Below are 17,576 nucleotides of genomic sequence, written 5' to 3' on the forward strand. Positions count from 1 at the left end.
TGCTGCTTTTTTAAAAAAGTGCATATATGCTATGACCTTTAGAGATGGTACACTATGCAGCCAAAGTTAAAATACTACAAACTATTATCTGCTCCTTCTAAGCGCTTGGGGTTGGTGGAGGGGGTGGGAGAAAACACACTGGGGAAGTAGTTGGAAGTAGGTAAACACAGAAGACAGTGTTTCAAGATCAGGAGAATTACTGTAAACATATGCCAAGATAACCTAATCAGTACAGATTTCCCTCGATTTAAGCAGGTTCTTCATAAGCGAATTCACTCTTACGTGATGAGCATATTTAGACCCATAATTCATTATATGCAAGGTAAATTCACACTAATGAGATCAGTATAGATGCCCCCCCCCCCCCCCCCCCCCCCGCCCAAGCAGCTACGGCTGTGGGGGGAGGAGAAAGAGCCATGGCCCCACTTAGCCCAGCCCCGGCTGCAGTGACCCCGGGAGTGGCTGGCGCCAGATGCCTGCACCTGCTGGGCGGCACTGTGCTTCCCTGTCCCCCCCTCGCGCCTGGGCTCTGCTTGTCCATACTCACCTCTGCTCCTAGACTACACCATGTCCTGGGGCAGGCAGCTGGTGTCAACTGCTCCCAGGGCAGCTCCAGCATAGGCTGAGGTGAGTATGGACAAGTGGAGACCCAAGCGCGGCACTCACTCCAGCCCCGGAAGCAGCCAACACCAGCTGCCTGTAGCAGCTGGGCTGCACTGTATCCCGAACCCCCCAGGACTCTGCCGGTCCCCGCTCACCCCAGCCTATGCTAGAGAGACCCCGGGAGTGGCCGACTCCAGCTGCCTGTATCAGCAGGGTGCACTGTGCCCTGGTGCAGGCAGCAGGTGTCAGCTGCTCCCAGAACCGCTCCAGCATGGGCCGGGGTGAGTGTGGACAAGCAAAGCCCCAGGTGGCGCAGGGTGCGGCACTCACCCTGGTCTTTGGAGCAGCTGACACCAGCTACCTGTAGCACCTCACGCCACCCGGGGGTTCCGCTTGTCTGCACTCACCGCACCCCATGCTGGAGCGGCCGCAGGAACAGCTGACACCAGCTTCCTGCACCACGGCACAGTGCAGCCCAGCTGCTACAGGCAGCTGGAGTCAGCCACTCCCGGGGCCACTGCATGTGGGGCTGGGGTGAGTGCCGCTCTGTTCCCTCTGCTTTGCTGCCTTGTGCAGCCCTGGGAGCAGCACTCTTCCCCCCACCCCTTCCCTAGTCCCAGTCTCACTCCCTCACCATGGGAACCTATCCCTATTTGTTACATTGTAAAGTGGGTTCGCTTTATGCAAATTCAATTTATGTGCCGTTCTCTGGAAATGCGTGTACTGCATAAAATTGAGGGAAACCTGTACTGAGTTATTTTTAATACCAGTTCTAGCACATCTTATATAAAATCTCAGACAGGTAAGGAAGATAGTGGGTGTTTTTCCTTATTATATTTTGTAGTAAAAACAAAACAAAACAAAAAAATCTTTTGAACTTCAATCATCAACTACCTCAGAAAAGCTTAAGCAGGCAGAAATCAACATTTAACTTGTATAACATAGCTGCAATGTATTATAACAACTGAATGTCCTTTTACTAAGTATACAATATTAAAAAACAGCAATATTAAAAACCCAGCTTATGAAATTAAATACAATGAGTCCTCTGAATAAGTATGGGGATGGACAAGTTGGCATTCTGACAGCTAAAACATGCCACAAATCACTTCTAATTACTTTTTAAATGGTATTTATTCAATAATTAGTACCTGTGTAGGGGTAATAATAGGAACACCACCAACAATTTCTGTTCTATAAGACACTTGCTTCTTTCCAGCTGGACTTTCAATTTGGCGATTTGGGTTATCAGACTGACACAGTGAATCAGACTGCTTTGGTACCTGAAAAGTTAGATGTGATGAATAGATTGGAAAGTTCTATGCAAGTCTGTCAGTTCTTAATAAAAAAGGTGAAGTTTCTAAGAATCCTCAATAATTACTCAAATATTCACAATTTATATCCCCCTAGGACCTCAAAAACTGGCTTCTAATGTAAAGAATTAATAATAATTTAACAAACCACTGGTTATATATTAGCTTTTTTCAAAAACTAAAAATATCTGGTTAAAGTACTCGACTCTGACTTGAGAACTGGTTTCCATTCACATCTGCCGCAAGCTTCCCGCCTCATCTTTGGCACACCAGTTTCTCTGTGACCCTTTTTCCCATGTAAAATAGTTTTCTTTTTCTTTCTTTCTTTTTTCACATATTTTAGTCACAAAGCTCTTTGGTAGCAAGGAATCTACAGGTCTCTAGAGTAAATGGGGTCACAAACTCAAGGGTATGATATAGACACCTGACAAAATAGTCAACACCTGACACCTGCTGCTTGGTAAAAATGTTGTCACTTTTGACAAGAAATGAAGTTTGGAGTATGTACTATAGGATAATCACAATTAAAACCACCTATATCCAAATAAACACAAATAGCTGTTCAAAATTTCTCTACAGAATGATAGCACACAGGGTTGCAATCTTTTTTTGGACCAGCTGCATCGTTGGGATGGGATTAAAGTTAGGCAAGTTTTTGAATGCAAGGCTTTCTTCATCAGGTCTGAGGTCTCTTCCCTTAGACTTGATGAAGAATGTTTTGCATTCAAAAACTTGCCTAACTTTAATCCCAACCATGCAGCTGGTCTGATAAAAGCTATCACCCACAAAAATCCTCGCTTCTTGGATCATTCCTGGACTGTCATGTCTATATAACCACTGCAAAGCTACCAAAACATAGAGGGTTTTAAATCAGTGCAAACTCTCCTCTGCTAAAAAGTGCAATGGTAAATGTTCATTAAATTGGGGTATTTTAGGTAATACAAAGTCATCTCACATTCTGTTACTTAATATAATACCCGAGCTACTATTCTGCTGCAGTTTCAGGGGTTTGAGGAACTGTAAGCAACTTATGCTAGTTACTGGATATTGTATTACACTGAGTAAAGAAATTAATGGACAATGGTTAACCCTATAGGAAAAACCAGCATGATTTTTCCTTTTCCCCCTCCTTCAGTAAAATGTCGTGTGTGAGCTACACGGAAAGAACACAAGATTCTACTGAATAACCGTACTTACCGTTTCATATGCTCAGAGTGCTGCTGAAGCAGATCACTTTACCATAACACCACCAAAGAAAAAAAATGGGAGTTCTAATATTTTTCAAATTAATCTGTAAGTGCTGAGTGGAATAACTAAGGAATAACTTTTAAGTGTGTAAAACAAACTCAACATTGTAGAAATAGGTAGCAACATTCTTGTGAGAATATAGTAAATCTTATTACTATAACATAAATAGTAAGCATTTTAGTCCTGCTTCTATACAATTGTCTCTCTGAAGAGACTTGTGAAACTGTGTTTAATACAGATGCAGTACAGAAAACATGTTTTCTGTCAGTCACTACTAACCTCCATTAAGGGTACTCAAATACTACTTCTCATATAGGACAGGTATTTAAAAGCAGTTAATGTTGTAAATGAAGCTACGTCTGGAAATGGTCATGTCTATATTAACTTAATGTGAGTTTAATTAATTTAAAAAAATCTTTATATAAAAGGGACTGGGTGCCCCAGTAGACACTGATGCTCAGAATCAGGATCTTCAGAACCTACGCTCAAACTAGAGAAAAGTCCTGAGTTCCAGGCCTGTTCCAAGAAATTATTTTAAAAAGCTTTATCTAAGCAGAGATTGAAACCAATCGTGTTCCTTAACTACTGCATTACAAGTCCCACTCACTCTTGAACCTATGGTGTTCCCTAACCAATAGTCATGCTCACCATTTCTCTCTCAGGTCCATTTAATATTTAACTGTTCCAAGGAGCATGCTAGCATTTACTACGAAAATATCTGAATCATCCCAAAAGACCTTCCCACCTCTATTCCAATTCAACGTATCTAGGATAAAACTTCATGATTTACTTCAATTAAAGGCAAATACAAATAGGACACCATTATAAGGCCTGCTTGTCCTTAAGTAGCAAATCTGAAAATTGAATAAAGGCAGTCCTTCCAAAAGTAGGAAGCCAATAACTCCAGATCATAATGGTAAGATGTTTAGGAACTGTACTAACTATTCTCCTAAATAAACCAGAACACAGAACAAGGGTCAGAACACTTATTTTTTTGGAAAGGCAGAAAGTCTAAAAAATCAATCAATCAATCAATCAATCAATCAATCAATCAATCAATCAAAGGATTGATCTAAAAATGTGGCCAGTGTGGGAGCAGCTTCCTTCATGTTCTTTTGTGCAGAAAGTATCTTCCTTAATCTAAGGGCAGACTCAATTATGACAACTTCTGCTTATAAGCACAATGGGAAAAGCAACTCCTCCTTCCAAGCAACTCCTCCTTCCAAGTGGCTTTGATGTTTGGGTACCAAAAATAGTCTATCAAAATAGAATTTAAATTACTAAGAACTATATGGCAAAATATTGGCCCAGCTGTTTGAATGCAGAAAGTACAGTTGAGCTAATCACTGGATCAGTATTAATTCTTCCGATAGCTGTACTTCTAAATCATACTATACGACACAAACAACAAGAAAGCAATCCAGTTTGCCATTGAAGATTACTACTTGAAATCAGAAGGACTCATCTGAGGTTTAACAGTGCTATAAAATGAGGATTAAATACGAAGTAATTATGCCATATAATGCAAAGATTATAATCTAATCTTTGTATTAAAGACTGGCTGTGAAGATTAGTCAAAGCTTTTACAGTGCTAGATAAACTGGATTCTATACCATTAACAACATTCAAACTCACATATTTTGGAGTTTAGTATCATTAAAAGAAAACAGCATATTTAGTTGTCTTTAATTTAATAACAACATTGAGCCTGTTTAATCTTAGCTTTTTCCCTTTGGCTCTTCTAGTGCTGCTATTTTGTTTGTATTTGGGAAATCAACACATGAAAATGCCATGGAGCAAGTCAAACATTTCCCTAGAGACTTCAATGGAAAATATTTTGGGATATATGGCATTACATATGTACCATACCTGCTCATATAATCCAGGCCCTTTGTTTCAGACATATGCTCTGCTGTTGTGAAATATTAATGGATCTTTTCAGCTACGGACAGTGAGATGCCAGCTCTTATCAAACTCCTCTCTCCAGCTCCCAACAAAAAGGGGTACTTTATGTAAAACAGCAGGTAATAAATACATCCTCAGTGCTCCTAGTCTAGGTTTCATGAACAAAAGAGTTTAAAGCAGTCTGCAGAACTAATGAGCTCAGACTCAAAATACTGCAGATGGTTCACACTGCCTCCAATGGAAAGTGTGCAACTAAAATTTTGTCATTTGGCAAATAATAAAAAGTTATTTAAGTCACATGAAAAGAACTAAGGACAGAAAAAGTGAATGTATATAAAAGCACTATGCCATGTTTTTCTTTAAAGAGGTCAATTCTGCTCATTGCTCCCCTCTACAACCTCTCAATAGTCAGAATAATGTCTTTGCTTGTACCGTCACAGCATTTTCTACAGCAGGGGTGCTCAGCCCACAGAGTCATATGATGTAGCTTAGAGGACTTCCCAGAGGCCTGGAAATTTGGTAGTGAGGGAGTTGCGGCATTTTACGCTGCCACTTTTCCCCTGCCACAAAACTTCCAAGCCCCACAGCCTGATCTGGTGTGCAAGGCTGGAGCTGGGGGTCCAATCTGGTGTGCATGCTGTCAGACCCAGTGTCACAGGCCCAATCCTGCTCACACGTGGCTAGGGCCTGAGCTGGCACATGAGGCTGGGACCAAGCTCCAGCTCTGGGGTGCACCAGATTTGGCCTATGGGCTAAATCCAGCCTGTGGACAGATCTTGCGCCATTTCTAACCATCTGGGTGGAAAGGCTGGGAGGTAATGTTCTACATAATCCAACCTTGCCAGTTTATTCTTTATTTATTCTATAACTCTTTTGATTTGTTGACATTTCTCTCCATATAAATTTATTTGCAGAGTCTAAACAATGAGGTAGTCCAACTACACCTGGAAATCTCACATCAAGGTAAAATATAGAGATGTAAATTACAAAACTGTAGCAGGAGTACAAACATATGCAGTCTTCACGTTCCTAATCAACCCATTATGTTTCTTCCCTAAACTGCCAGAAATAAAAAAACAAAATTCATGAAGCAATCAGACGTAACACGTGGGGGTTTTCTGTTGTGCAGTCACACCTTGTTCTGATACAATATAGAAATGTAATTTACCTTACAAGAGAACAACTTATTTGTTGAAGTAACTTTTCATTGCATGTTTTTATGAAATGGCACAGAATGCCTTAAAAATATATCTGAAGATAAACACCTTTAAAATATATCACTATTTAGTCCCTCAAAATAGTAATGAAGTAATGAACAAATTCAGAACTGTTAAAGTTATATGTAAAAAATGTTTATACGAACAAGTCATGCAAGACACCAAATTCTTTCAAATTATCAAAATAAAGCAATAATACATATACTGTTACACGACACAACTTCTGCACCTGGAAGATTAACCTGGCTTGGTCAGCTTTTTCTGTTTGTGTGGGTCCTATCAATTAGGCAAGAGAAACAAGTAAAAAAAAAAAAAGAAAACGTGACTGTAAAAACAAAAGTGGGGCACAAAAGCAAATGTAAATACTGAGGCTGAGTAACTTTCAATTTGAATTGAATTCATTTTCAATGTCTAAATTTTTTTCCCCTCAAAATGTGGAAAACACAAAACTACTTACTGTGATTTTGGTAGCTTTGTTCAGAATATTTACCCATTCTACCAGGTCTTGTTGATCATTGGCTTGTAGAAAATATTTTCTCATCCCTGCATTCATTACTGTTAAGATATTAAAAAGCAATTACATTTTACTGAATTAACAACTGAAATCAGGACAGTTACATTTTCACCTTCACCAGAGGACTTCACCACCCTATTCATCTTTGTTATAAAACACATCCCATAAGGAATGCAGGTTAATCTTATTTCAACTATAACTTCTGCCAATTAATACAATTTAACTAGATTTTTTGTTAAGTTACTTAATAAGAATTGCTGCAAGAAGTGTAGATTGACAAAATGTTTATTACTTCTTCATCTTCTTAAGCAGTCTCTTCTACGATTCCTTAGTCTAAATTTTACTTGATAGCAAACTTTGATGTTTCCTGCAATTTGGCTGTATCCCTTTCTCTTCTAACCAAACCCTGCTACCATTAATTATGCTATCGACCTTGACCAAGTTGTTTAGCATTGGTAAAGCATTTTTTTTTTTAAAACCTTCCTAAGTGTATGGTCAGACAAAGTCAGTTACCCACCAGGGATTTACTGCGGATCAGGCCATGATGGAGTAAGTAGCGCGTGCTCTTGCTCCCACAATAAATGAAAACTGCTCCACAGCAGTTTCTCTCTCATCTATCACTAAAGGTGCACCAATATATGGGTGCCATATTGGATCGGCACCTATAAGAGGAAAATTAAGATTATCGGCTTTTTTTGGCCGGTGTAGCCAATGATGTCACCGATAAATATAATGCGCCTTCTGGCCAGGGCCCCTGGACACCGCGTGCATGCGCGCAACCACACGCATGCATATGGATAGGAATACAAGCAGGCAGCATGGACAACAGAGCCCTGCAGATAAGTTTGTAGAGGGAAAGGGGGTTGGGGGGGGCCAGATCAGGGCCCCCATGGTGAGAGGTGGAGTGGGGCAAGGGCTGGCAGCGCTACTCAGCCAGGATAGTGGATAGGATCAGGGGCTGGGGCAGGGAGCAGGACAGAGCCACAGGTGACTCGTCCAGAGGGCATTTGGGGGAGGGAGACAGCTCCCCGCCATTGCGCACAGCACGTGGGGGAAACATGGGGGGAAACATATGCCCCCCCAGATTTGTGCGCAGGGCAGATGCAGGCTGCCTGCTGTGGGCTTGAGACTCTCTACTCTGCTGCCTGTCAGCTACATACCCCCTGCCCACCCTGCAGCAGTGGGGGTGGCGAGTTGCGCCTCCTGCTGCTGGGCGGGCAGGAGGCATATGGCCGACACAGAGCCCCCATGGCAAAAGCAGCAGGGCAGAGAGCCCCAAGTCCACAGTGGGCAGGCTGCACTCACCCGTGCTGCACTCTGGTTAAAAGCATCCCAGCACTTGAAAATGGTGGCGACAACATTTGAACTAAAGCTCATTCAACGAACTTTACTCCAAGCACCCCCACTGCCATTTTTAGGCACCAGGACGCTGATCCCCTGGATGAGCCACCCACAGCTCTGTCTCACCCCCTGCCCCAGATCCCATTCACTGCTCTGGCTGGGCAGCGACCCCAGCCCCACTCCCTCCCTCACCGTGGGGACCTTGATCTCCCTTCCCCATGCCGCTTCTCCTCCACAGACTTCCCTGCAGGGAGCTGCTCTCCACACTGTCCAGCCGCATTCCTGTAAATTGGTTATCAGATTGGCATCGGCCAATCTGGCTGATTAATAATCAGCTATTGGTGTCAGCCCAGAAAATCTTTATTGGCACACCTCTATGTACCACAAAATAAGAGTGCACACAAGAGTGATGCACCTTTTACCTCATGGTAACTATTTCATCTGCCTATACCATAAATAAAGGCCATAGTAGAAGAGCTCACAGCATGGCCCGTCAGTTTCTAACAAATCTGCAAATTCTGCTAAATACCTTGTCACAAAGACATGAAAAAGGAAGGCAAGGAAGGGACTATACATAACAATTCCAGCTACCCACTGGGGCCACAGTATGCAGACAGAAATTACAGTAGCCCTGAATGGCACTTAGGAGTAAGGCTGCTCTAATTTGCACAGCTGATTCAAAAGGGCTCTCCTGCAGCCTCAAGGATTCCAGGAGCCATCTTTTCCCTCCCATCTCTTCAGGTGCTGCACTGTGCACAGCTCATTCAGACATTTAGATTAAAGACCAACGCTATTATAATCCTTAGAAAAGAAAAGCAATATTTGTCAGTTTTCAATTTTTGATTTCTTGCAGTAATTTTATAGGATTCTGACATAGCAGTTCTAGCAATAAAGAGCTAGTGAGAACAAACACAACAGGCGTTTTCAGTAAGAGGATGTTTACTATATTACGTTGCTTTTGTCCAGAATTATCATAATCTAAAATCATATGATAACAGGAGATGCCTCTATCCTCATACACAGGACAGGTCCAAGTGAATTGCATCAGCTGCAAACTGTACCCAGCATATAGCATGCTGAGGAAAAAAACCCAGCAACAGAGAACCTATTCTGGCAAAAAGCAAAACGGGTAGCTGTTTACAGACAGCAAAATCATTAATCCCAGTCTTTGCCAAGGATTTTTAGAATCCAAATTGCTCATCATGATTCTAGATTATGATAAAATGTCAGGCAAATGAGAAAAGAAAAAGGAAAACAAACATGTGCTCTTGGGAAAAAAAAAGAAATCAGAGCATTATTTTCTTATGTTAAAGAAATAAAAACGCCAGTAAACAAAGTCAGATTAACAAAACTTTTTCCTGAGCATAGGACACAAATTAAAAAAAAAAATCAAACTATTTTCACCTCATTTTTAATAATCATATGATCACCATAAAATATCCACATACTCTTGTCTAAAATAAAGAATGCAATAGTTAAATTACTTGTGTTCATAGCCGACATGTAACAGGCATCTTGAAAACAAGCATCACTAATTTGATTACTTACTGATTCAAAAAAGCCCACCAGAAACAGCTGTTGCCTGGTCACTATCTCTCTAGATTGCAATTTTAAAAAGCTATTCAAAACCATTAGGACGAATCAACATTTTCCCCTTGTATAAGGAAGGAAGCAGACTATAAATAAACTCTTTAAAAAAACCTCACACTACCGGTGTTATCTAATAATAGAACTGCAGAAAATATCCTGGCTTCAAATTGTAAAAAGAGCAATTTGACAGGTGTGCAATACACTAGAACTTACCAAAACAGAATTCTGCCTTTGGCCTTAGCTTAGTTGCATCGCTAACCTAATGAGAAAATTAAAATTTATAATGAATAGTATATGTGGCATTACATTATATAAGGTATATGACAGATACTGTTATATACACATTCAGTTTAAAATGTATATTTCGTCATTACAAATTAACATAAAACGTTTGTTTCCGTTCCTAAAGTTTAAGGATCCATCACCTTTGTAAGTGACAGTTGCTCCTCATAAGTAGCTGAGGACCTGTAAATCACTATTCAAATAAAGTTGAGGAAACTATTTTCATCTCTGTATCCCACAGCCCTCAATATGCAATAACAGAGCAGTTAAAGAATCTTGCTATGGCTCCAGAGTATGAACCTCATGCTGGACTTGTGCCAATGACCACCCCAAGTCAACCCAGCTACAAAATGCATACCTGGTCATTCAAGCTGGAGAGTCAAAGGCAGCTATATCATATACTTGCCACATCACTCTTATGTGCCACTGACTATGGTAAAAGGCATGCCTTAGCCCATCAGGCTAGTGTGGTTATCTGGGTTCAGCAGGCCTTTGACCTTTTGGTTTTAGGGTTTTATACTAGCATTCATCCATAGAACTTAAGCAAATTAAATTTATGTTCAAATGAAATAATGAAGTTATCAGTCCATAACAGGGTGCCCAAGTGACTGAAGGGTGCAGGCTATAGAGAGATGGCTATAAAGCTGTAAGGTCACTAACTGGTTCCCCATTAGGGAAGGGGAGCAAGTGACTGGAAGAAATGAAGCCAGGCAGGATATAAACAAGAGTTCCTAGGTTGAAGAGTAAACTTGCCCATGCTAAGCTCGGGGAAGGAGTTCTGCAGGGCTAGAGAGACATCAGCAAGAAGATAAATTGTTTAGATTTTGGTTTTCTGGGTGTGTTTGCAACACGACATGGGAGTGGCTACTGGACAGAAGGGAGACCACTGTAGCCATGTGGGGTAAGTGCTAAGAATCTGTTTAACTGGCTGAGAGTAAGAGACAACAGGCCGGCGAGCGAGAGACCCAGGTGCAAGGGTGGCGATTGAAAGTCTTAATTGTTATTTGGGGGGACCAACGACTTACTGAGCCCTTACTGAGGACTACCTGACTTATGGAGAAATGTGCAGAGGCCCTCTGAGGAGAGATGCCCTGCTCAGCTCAGATTAAAAGATGAGCCAGAGCATGGTGGCCTGATAAGTAGCTCTGAATGAGGCACCTCAAGGCTCACTCTGGTATTGAGGACTGCCCCCCTAATTCATAGTAGTTTACCATTGAGGTGTGGCAGGTGAGGACAGGGCAGTACCCTGGTGGGAGCTGGAGTGAAAGACTGGCTCAGTGTGGCCATCAGGGGGTACCACAGCCACCTTCAGAGGAATGCTTGAAAGAGTCTTAAACATTTCCCTTTTTAGTCAGAAAATACTGTTGAATTGTGTTACATTTTTAAATAATTTTATTAAACCTTCCACCTTTTTCACTACAGTCTTTACTTAACCAGAAATCAGATTTGTAGATGTTTACAGATTTTAGGCTTCAACTTTCTAGAGAGAGGGCTGCATGATCTAGGGCAAGTTAAACAAGTCGGAGAATTGAACAAAGATAGCTGTCCATATCACACCGCTGAAAATGATCCACTAACAATGCCACGCAGAATTTATCAGAATAAAATGACTTGAGAATGGGAGGCAGGTGGCAGTTCACAAAGGCTAGGGACAGAAGTCTCACAAACTGGTTTAAGTGATCGGAAACTGGTTTAAACCTGTTACAGAAGAGAAATTCAATGTGCATAAACTGCTTTCAAAATGACCAGAACCAATTTAAGATGAACCTGGTTGGATATAGTATCAGATTTAACTGATTTAGGTCACAACCAGCTTACGGAAATTCTGTCCCAGATCCCTTCCTGGTTCAAGTTAACTCACAGTCCTCCAGCATCCCAGAATGCTTTGCAGCCCTGGGCTACACTGCTTGCTCCAGTGAAGCAGGGACTGCCTTGTCCCTCTGTTTCTTAGCCTGTGTCCATCAGCCCATAGGGATTTGGGGGGGGGGGGGGGGGCCAAGGGAAGAGACCCCCCCCTAGGAGCCGTAGCTAGGGTCTACACAGCACATGGAAGGAGGAAAGGCCCCTGGGGTGAGGGCTTTTCAGATCCCCTCCCAGTTGCTGATTGCTTCAGTGGCTGCCACAGAAGGGAAGGAGTCGTCCTCCCGGGCAGGTGCCTGCCCATGCAGCCCAGCATGGGATCACTGAGGAGCCCCTGCCTTGGAGGGCTTCCCCCCAGCCCAGAGTCCCCCAGCCTGGGGCAGCCCCAGGGAGCTGAGGGGAATTTTTCCCCTCCCAAACTCCACAGTTGCTTACATCAGCCCCTGAGAGTCTCAGGCAGCTTGAGTGAGTGCAGGGGAAGTCTGCTCCTCCCAGATGGTTTTGCCTTAGTTTCTGAGTCTGAGGCAAAACTAATACAGGGAAGCAAAGGAATTTCCCTCCACTCCCTGGGCTATCCCTGAGACTCCAGCAGTAAAGCAAATGGGTGGGGTTGGGAAGTATTCCCCACAGCTCCTAGGGCTGCCTGGGACTGGGTGGGGGGAAGCAGCCCCAAGGTGCAGGCTCCCCGGTGCCCCCATGCTGGGCTGCAGGGGCAGGCACCTGGCCAGGACTCCTCCCTGGCTCCTGCGGCAGTGGCTGAAGCAGTCAGCAGCTGGGAAGGGAAAAGCAGGAAGAATTCCCCTTGGTTCCTCAGGGCTGCCTGGGCTGGGAAACCTCCCCAAGGTGGGCCAGCACCTGGACAGAGGGCTCCTTAACCCCCTGTGGGGGGACAGCAGGGGTTTGGGGACACTGGGCTGGGCTAACAACGGCCAGCAGGCTGGGAGATGTGCTGTAGCACTCCACCCCCTCCCCCCCCCCACCTACTAGCCTGAGTCAGCGCAGGCCTCCCCCTGCCTTTACCACCTGAAAACTGAATGTCAGTTCAGTTGATGAATTGGTTCAACCTACACAGCTTACAGGAAGCTGCCTAGCTGAACTCATTCAGCCTTAGACTTTTTGACTGTCTGTACTTAGCCAAAGAAAATAAGTATAGTATTTATGGTGTACGAGAATGATGTATGATGATACGGTTATTTCATTTTCCATTTCCTCCTTCCATCTTCTCTTTTAATATCCAGTAATAAACTTCAATCTTGATTCCCTCCCTTCTGCTTCATTTATTATTAGAGTTCTTTGTTTTCAAATAGTTCCTAAAAAGCTTCTTGCTTCAACCTTCTCAAGATCATATGACTGAAACTACCACATCCAATGAGCATGCCTTCCTTTGTAAATGTTTTCAGTTTTCCCCAATGATACGTAGGCTATAAATTAAAGTCTGCACCTCTACAATATTAATACCATACCAAGCACATGCAGAGTTGGAATCTCATTTTCTGAAGCTAACTCAGTGTAAAAATAAAAGGAAAACCTAAATAGATTTCTAATGTTCACACCGCTTTGGGTGGCTCTAAAATGTTCAGTGTTTCTGAGAAGAAAATATAGGATTTTTCAAAAAATGTTATTAGAGATAGAAAGTTAAAAGTTAAAGCAATCTGATAAGTCATCATTGCTAGGAAGCTCAACTATCAAGAATTTTAAACTTAAAATATTTCCCCATACTACTTGCACCATTTCTATTCCCACTGACATACCTTTGAAATGTAGGTAAGTTTAAGGGCTCCAACAGGCGGAGATCCAGCAGGAAGGTTCTAAAAACAAGGCATATTACATAGGTCACCCTCCAATTTGTATACTTTACAAGCATCAAAAGCAGAGCAGCTAATACATTTATTATTATTATTATTATTTTTACAAACAAAAGAATTCTACATGCTTTCATCTACAATAAAGCAGTCAACATAATGGACAGTATAACAGGATCGAAGCTACTTGGTCTCATTTACTTAGCAAACATCTGGTAGTCAACTAAAAACTAACTCTTGGCAACAATGCTGGTATTAATTGTTTTGCAGGTTCATATATTGCACTGTAGGAAAAAAAAATTATTGCAGGTTTGCATTCAGGAAATCCTCCTAGAAGAACATGTTTTCCTTTGCAGATGTTGAGTCAAGGTGATGGCTTCTTATATAGACATTCATTCATTAACAGTTCCTCTGGTACTTCCAAGACTGCCTCTTATGCACTATAATTTTTTAATTTTTTAAAAATATACTATTTAAGTACAGTAAAAGCCCCGATATCCGGCATAAGTGGGAAATGGGGGGGGGGGGTGCCAGTAATGTAAAAATGCCAGTTCCCTGAGGGCACAGGGTTTCCGACCGGACACGGAGCAGGATGGGGGGGATGGTGGCAGCTGCACACGGAGCAGCAACAGCACAGCATGGTGGGTGATGGTGGCCATGTGTGAGCTTTCCCCCCTCTGCTCCCCCCGCATCCGGCCAGCCAAAAATTCACATTACTAGTGTGTCGGTTAGTAAAATCCCAGATAACAGAGATTTTACTGTATATTGAAAGAAAGTCACTTATAACAATCTTAGATGTAGTCAGGAGGCAAAGTGGATTGCTTTCCAAGTTATGAAAGTTCTTCACCAGCAGTGTTAAGCCTACAAGCCTGTTACAATCCAAACTAAAGTTACCTGGATCTAGAAAGAGCAACAAGTGCAGCAAACTGATCTACTAACTGGCCCACAATATTTACATGTATTTGTGCTACTCTTCATATCAAGTTAAATTTAAGAGCAACTGTAATGTAAGAGAATTAAACGGTTGTGCACTGTTCATTGCAGCGGTTAGTAAAATTTGCCCCCTTTCTATTGAATTAAGGTGTTACATGTAAAAAGGTCTTTCTTGGTTTTGTCACAGCTTTACACCATTTCCTTAATCTATAACAGAACATAGAAATAGTACATGAACCAGAAAAGTGTGGAGTAACGGGAGAGCCCCCACAAGAGAGGTCATGACCCAGGGAAAAAGTGGCATGAAGTCACATGTATTACATTTTTAGCTATATTATGCTCTCCGCCCTCATTTGTATTTATTCTCTCCTTCCTCAACAATTTATGTTCTTTTCTAAATTATATCCCCGCTCTTCCATATCCTCAAGGTCAATTTCAATCACAGCAATCAATTAGTCCGATTCTGACATAAGCTATATACAGGTTGCTGAACCAGGATAGGTTCACCTGCACTGCCTCTACCTCCCTCCCTGGATATAGACTGGGATGACTCCCATGTTGTGCGGGGCAAGGGATCCTGCACAGTGCTAAGGCTTCCTTGTGGCTCCATCTGTTCCCTGTGCCCCAGGCACAAGTGCAGCTATGCTAGCTCTGGTCCTTGCCCTCCACTCGCCAAGCAGGCTGCAGCATCTGCCACTTCTCAGCAGCTGCCAACTGCTCATCGACAGCCTCCTCCCTTCCCAACAAGCTGACAGTAATTAAGTTCCCCTTAGGGTGGGCCGACTCAAGAAGCAGCCTTCTCTTGCCCTCTGGTTGGAGAGCTTGCCTGGGTAGCTCTCCAGCTGGGGAGATGGCATGCCTGTATGCCCCAAGTCCTGATCTGTTTTTCCAGTGCTGAGAATTTCATAGAAGTTAGCAGAACTGGAAACGAATGCCTGTCTATACCCAGAGATCAGGAATGCCCACATAAGAAACACCACGCCCTCCAGCAACTGCTGGGACTCCTATTACATGCTGTTTCTGGAACTTCTTCCTTTCATCACTAGATAAATAAAAAGAGTTTCTTTTCCATTTCATTGTGCGAGCCAAGAGGCAGCAACAGCCTCTTCCCCTTTCTCATTGCAGAGCCTCCTCTTGCCTGTTCAGGAGTTGGTGACGCATGTTATCTTACCCTCTTCCCTGCAACTACAAGAAGTTGTTTCTGCTGGGCTAGTCTCTTTTCTAACTTGCAAATCCTTTCCCCTGGTAGAGATCCTGTCTTTTCTGTCTGTTGAACCAGCAACATAAAAATCAACCTTATTTGTGTGATAAGACTAATCAGTTTTTTACTAATTTCCAGCTCAAAAAAACCCCAAACACAGTAGCAAAGACATTAAAGATGTCTTCAGGCAATGGAAGTTGACGACACACCTGTTCATACTCTGGTCATATTTGGAAGGTTGTCTCTAACTGTAAAAGACTAGAAGGTGTACTTTTGTTTTCATGTTAAAAAAAATAAAAAATAAAAAAAATTAATTGTGTAGCATGTAAGCTATTGAATGATATCCTAACGTGCACTACTATTATTTATATTTTGGAATAACAAACATTAGGTGAAGCTAAATACATACTTGGGAACATCAATTTCTGCTTTATTTCAAGCAGCAAATGCAGTCTTGGCAAAGCAGCTCCATAGCCACACTGCAACCAAAGAGGCAGAAGAAAAACCAGAATAATTTGGTTTTACTGAAAACGCCTTCATTTTGGTGTGAACACTTTTATTAAAATATACGAATGTCTGAGGTAAAACTGCAAAATATGCAAACAGTATGCGGTCTTAAGAACTCAAACTGTATAAAGAATTCCACTTTTGACAATATTTCTTTAGGTTTCTCGTTCATGTGGCTGGGATATATATACACACAATAAAGAAGCTGCTCTGCTCCCCTTAACATAGACATCTGAAATAGCTCCGCTTATTTCCAAAAATTATTTCCCATTTCCTCCCCTACACATTTAAAGCTGGGGTAGACAGGCATCTTGACTGGCCTATGCTGCATTTCTTTTTCATCCCTGTTCTTCGAGATCATGAATTCCACAGTATTTCAAATGTGGTCTTACTAATGCTTGGCAGGGTAGCCAAAGAACTTTTAAGGCATAAATTAGTTCAGCTGATTTACATTCCAAGCCTTCACTTTCTAAATAGCCTATACTTTTAAAAATGCTTCTTCCTCCATATCCTAGAAATAATGTTGATACAACATAATGAGTGAACAGCTTTAAAACAGTAACTCTCCTCAGCATTACAAATTTATAAGTATTCCAGGTTCACGTGATGGATGAAGCATGTACCTTAAACACAACCACAGTCTAGTTTGGGCATTCAGTGGCTGATGCTGCTGTAAAGCAGCTACTGTTGAATGAACAAAATAGGTGGAGACAGGAAAACAATACAGTTTCACAAACGATTAAACATGAAATAGCAGGCCTGCACAGTGAAGCCAGACTCAAGGATATCACTAACTTAAATTCAAAGAAAGCAAAGGCTGCAGCTTGGTTTCTAGAGACAACTGTTAGTATGTTAGCTAAGACCCTTCCAGAAGCAGGAGGAAAAAAAATCAAATATCGACTTCAATATTACTATGTCAGCTTCCTTTAATACCATTAACATCAGGTACCATCACTTTTGCATGGGTAACCACCAGCATAGTCTTCTATGTCTACTTATGTCATAGTTCTACGTCTACTTCTCCTTGATGCTCTCAGAAAGTTGTGTTGGCTAACTGCTTCCTTTTATTGAACAGTCTTTTACAGGGCTCTGCAGCAGTCAATCTTGCCATTATACTTATTTAACATGCTGGTGAGATTAGCAGAAAAGAGAATGGGTATCATGAACTGGAGCAATTTCAGTAAAGTTGATGATTCAGCTAGAATAGTTAATTGGGTTTCTCAGAAACTGGGGAAAACTAAAACATGTCTGGATTGTTGT

General features: G+C 42.1%; 1 protein-coding gene across 6 annotated transcripts in view; it reads right to left on the minus strand.

Annotated features, from left to right (window-relative positions):
• The window catches only part of PLEKHA1 (pleckstrin homology domain containing A1), a 65,071-nt gene that overhangs the window by 22,239 nt on the left and 25,256 nt on the right, over positions 1-17,576 (minus strand). For 5 of the 6 annotated variants that reach the window (XM_014594612.3, XM_059730060.1, XM_059730059.1 and 2 more), the window contains exons 3-6: positions 13,625-13,681; positions 9,945-9,990; positions 6,744-6,841; positions 1,755-1,886 (exon numbers count right to left, since the gene is read on the minus strand). In XM_014594612.3, coding sequence (XP_014450098.1) covers positions 1,755-1,886; positions 6,744-6,841; positions 9,945-9,990; positions 13,625-13,681 — 333 coding nt within the window. The remainder of the gene's footprint in view (positions 1-1,754; positions 1,887-6,743; positions 6,842-9,944; positions 9,991-13,624; positions 13,682-17,576) is intronic. The other variant, XM_059730063.1, reaches the window with a different exon arrangement.

This window comes from Alligator mississippiensis, chromosome 6, assembly GCF_030867095.1.
Source record: "Alligator mississippiensis isolate rAllMis1 chromosome 6, rAllMis1, whole genome shotgun sequence".
Lineage (NCBI taxonomy): Eukaryota > Metazoa > Chordata > Crocodylia > Alligatoridae > Alligator > Alligator mississippiensis.